Raw genomic sequence first — 2320 nt, forward strand, 5'->3', positions numbered from 1 at the left:
TAAAATGTTGGCCTCTTCAAGTAAATGGAGTGTAAAATCGATCAAGGACTTTTTTTTAACTTATATATATATGGTTTGAATATTTTATAAAAAGTTTGACTAAGTTCAAAATTATGAATCATTATATATATACATAACATAGATTGTAAGATCGTGTCGAATGGCTTGGCTGGTCAACTGACAAAACTTTAGGCTGTCTGAATAGTCAAAGGTGATGAGACACGAAAACGCGCCAACACCAAACAATATCGACCATTTTGGCAATTAAATTAAAGTAATGAATTACTTTTTATTTGGGATAAATTCAAACTATTACCACCGGTTTGATTTATTATCTTATTAAAGATAAATCTTTGATAAAAGTTAGTCTAATTTAGAATACATATTATCTATACTATATATCTATATTTATATCTATACTATATCTATTAAGTTTGGGCCTAATAGAGACAAAATGAAACACCAAATTTCTTTTCTCAAATTTGCCATTTATGTTATATCAATATTATAATTTTTTTTTCTTAATTTCAACAAATTATTTTTTTATTTTTATTTTTAAATTTCATCGATTCAAATAACACTTTAGTCTTTCGATAATTTGTCAAATTTCACTTTAGTTCTTCAGTAATTATAAAAAAAACTATACACACGCATCGCACGTGCAGAATAACTAGTTTTAATTAAAAATCTAGTTATAATTCAATTTTCAGGAAATAAACTGATAAATATTTTTCAAGCAATTACCTAAACATTCTATATTTCTATTCAATCGGTTCTACGCTATATATATAATATATAAAAAAATTGCCAAATGGAGTACTTTATTATTCGTAATTTTTTTTCCAAAGATATACGCAGATATGTATCTCAAGCACACGTACGGAGGGGACAGTACGTGCGGCGCGCAATTGCTACTTTTGGTAGGCTCAAGCGCAGCCTTTTCAATGGTGGCATCCCGCGTCAATGATTCCTTATTCTCCCCAAATCGCAGAAACTGCCATTAATCTTTCCATGGGAAGGGCTGAATAAGGTATTCACTTTATATCTCTTCTGATTCGTCCTTCTGTTATTTACTCCTTCTGTATCAATTTTCCCCGAGGAATTATGATTGTTGTTGTGGATCATGTTGGTTTTCCGAGAAATTAAGCTAAATAAATCAACCCTTTTGCTTTTCTCTTTTCTTTTTGGAAAATTTCTCAATTGTGGGCACCAGGGATGGAACCCTTGATTTAAATTTTTTTAATCAGATTTTCTGATTTTGTCCCATGCCAGCAGGAAAAGATGTGAAAGCACCCGATGTATTCGAGAGAGTGAAAGAAAATATGGATGCAGTTTTTCAAAACGACAAACATCATCATAAGGAAACGCATGGATTGAATTATGGCGTTGATGAGAATACATCTATGAGTGATGTTAAGGCTCCTAATGTGTTTGAAAGGGCGAAGGAGGAATTCGAGGCTCTTGCAGAAGCAATTCATCCAAAGAAGGGATCAAGAAGTCAACATTCGCCTTTGAACAATGAAACTAGGTGAGGAAATGCTCTCCTTTTGTTTGAAATGATTTCTCAACGAGAAAGCGTTACAGCCATGCTTCAGTTATTAACAAACTAGGATAATTTGTAGGCATTGCGATGCAGATGATGATTCGAAATGTCAGGTAGTAGATTTGATTTCAGGTATGAATCATGAAAATTATGATCATATTTAGAAACTTTAGAGTGGGGGCATGGAACTTGTTTATGTATCGTTGCAATATGTTCTTGTAATCTTTCCTTTGATACTGCACCTTCGAATAGTTTGAAATCAATATTTTCAACCAGAATGCTATGTTTCTACATAAGTAAAAAGTTTATCATTTCACCAAACCTTGCAGAGAAAACCAAAGAAGATATTGAATCGCTAAAGCACATAGAGAAATCAGCACACAACCATCACAAAGAAACTCATGGACGGAGTGATGATATTGATGAGAATACCCCTATCAGTGAAGTCAAAGGTCCAAATGTGTTTGAACGAGCAAAGGAGGAAATCGAAGCCCTTATTCAGACAATCCATCCTAAAAGGGATACAAGGAATGTTGTTTCCTCACCAAAGAAAGAAGGTGGATTATCAGTATCTTTAGGCAGAGGGTTGGAGAAGTTGTGCTCCCCTCGAAGTCGTAACAAGGATGAATGAATTAATCGATGCAGCACATTTTTAGAGTAGCATTCTTGGAAATTTTTGGTCATGCATGTACTATTTGTTTATTGCATCCCAGTGCAATATTTACACAGAATCTTAGTTTGTTTGGACACAAGTGATATTTACATGTACTACACATA

At 33.2% G+C, this 2320-nt stretch overlaps 1 protein-coding gene across 3 annotated transcripts; it reads left to right on the plus strand.

The window, feature by feature from the left end:
• Window positions 1–853: 853 nt before the first annotated feature.
• LOC140977362 (uncharacterized) lies at window positions 854–2320 on the plus strand. Of its 3 annotated transcripts, none has more exons than XM_073442093.1 (4): window positions 854–1030; window positions 1273–1528; window positions 1623–1675; window positions 1873–2320. In XM_073442093.1, the coding sequence occupies exons 2-4, from the start codon at window positions 1323–1325 to the stop codon at window positions 2172–2174; spliced, it is 561 nt and encodes a 186-aa protein (XP_073298194.1). In that variant the 5' UTR covers window positions 854–1030; window positions 1273–1322; the 3' UTR covers window positions 2175–2320. The 3 variants fall into 3 exon arrangements, with proteins under 3 accessions (XP_073298194.1, XP_073298193.1, XP_073298192.1); XM_073442092.1 differs by having other exon boundaries at window positions 940–1030; window positions 1276–1528; XM_073442091.1 differs by lacking the exon at window positions 854–1030 and having other exon boundaries at window positions 1051–1528.

The sequence above is a fragment of the Primulina huaijiensis genome, chromosome 5, assembly GCF_012295235.1.
Source record: "Primulina huaijiensis isolate GDHJ02 chromosome 5, ASM1229523v2, whole genome shotgun sequence".
Lineage (NCBI taxonomy): Eukaryota > Viridiplantae > Streptophyta > Magnoliopsida > Lamiales > Gesneriaceae > Primulina > Primulina huaijiensis.

What these genes read in the sequence shown, in the direction of transcription:
- LOC140977362 (XM_073442091.1), top strand. Translation starts at nt 1,266, where the DNA reads ATGCCAGCAGGAAAAGATGTGAAAGCACCCGATGTATTCGAGAGAGTG. An exon ending in CCTTTGAACAATGAAACTAG is followed by an intron (nt 1,529 to 1,622) that starts GTGAGGAAATGC and finishes GATAATTTGTAG; the next exon opens with GCATTGCGATGCAGATGATG. An exon ending in GGTAGTAGATTTGATTTCAG is followed by an intron (nt 1,676 to 1,872) that starts GTATGAATCATG and finishes CAAACCTTGCAG; the next exon opens with AGAAAACCAAAGAAGATATT.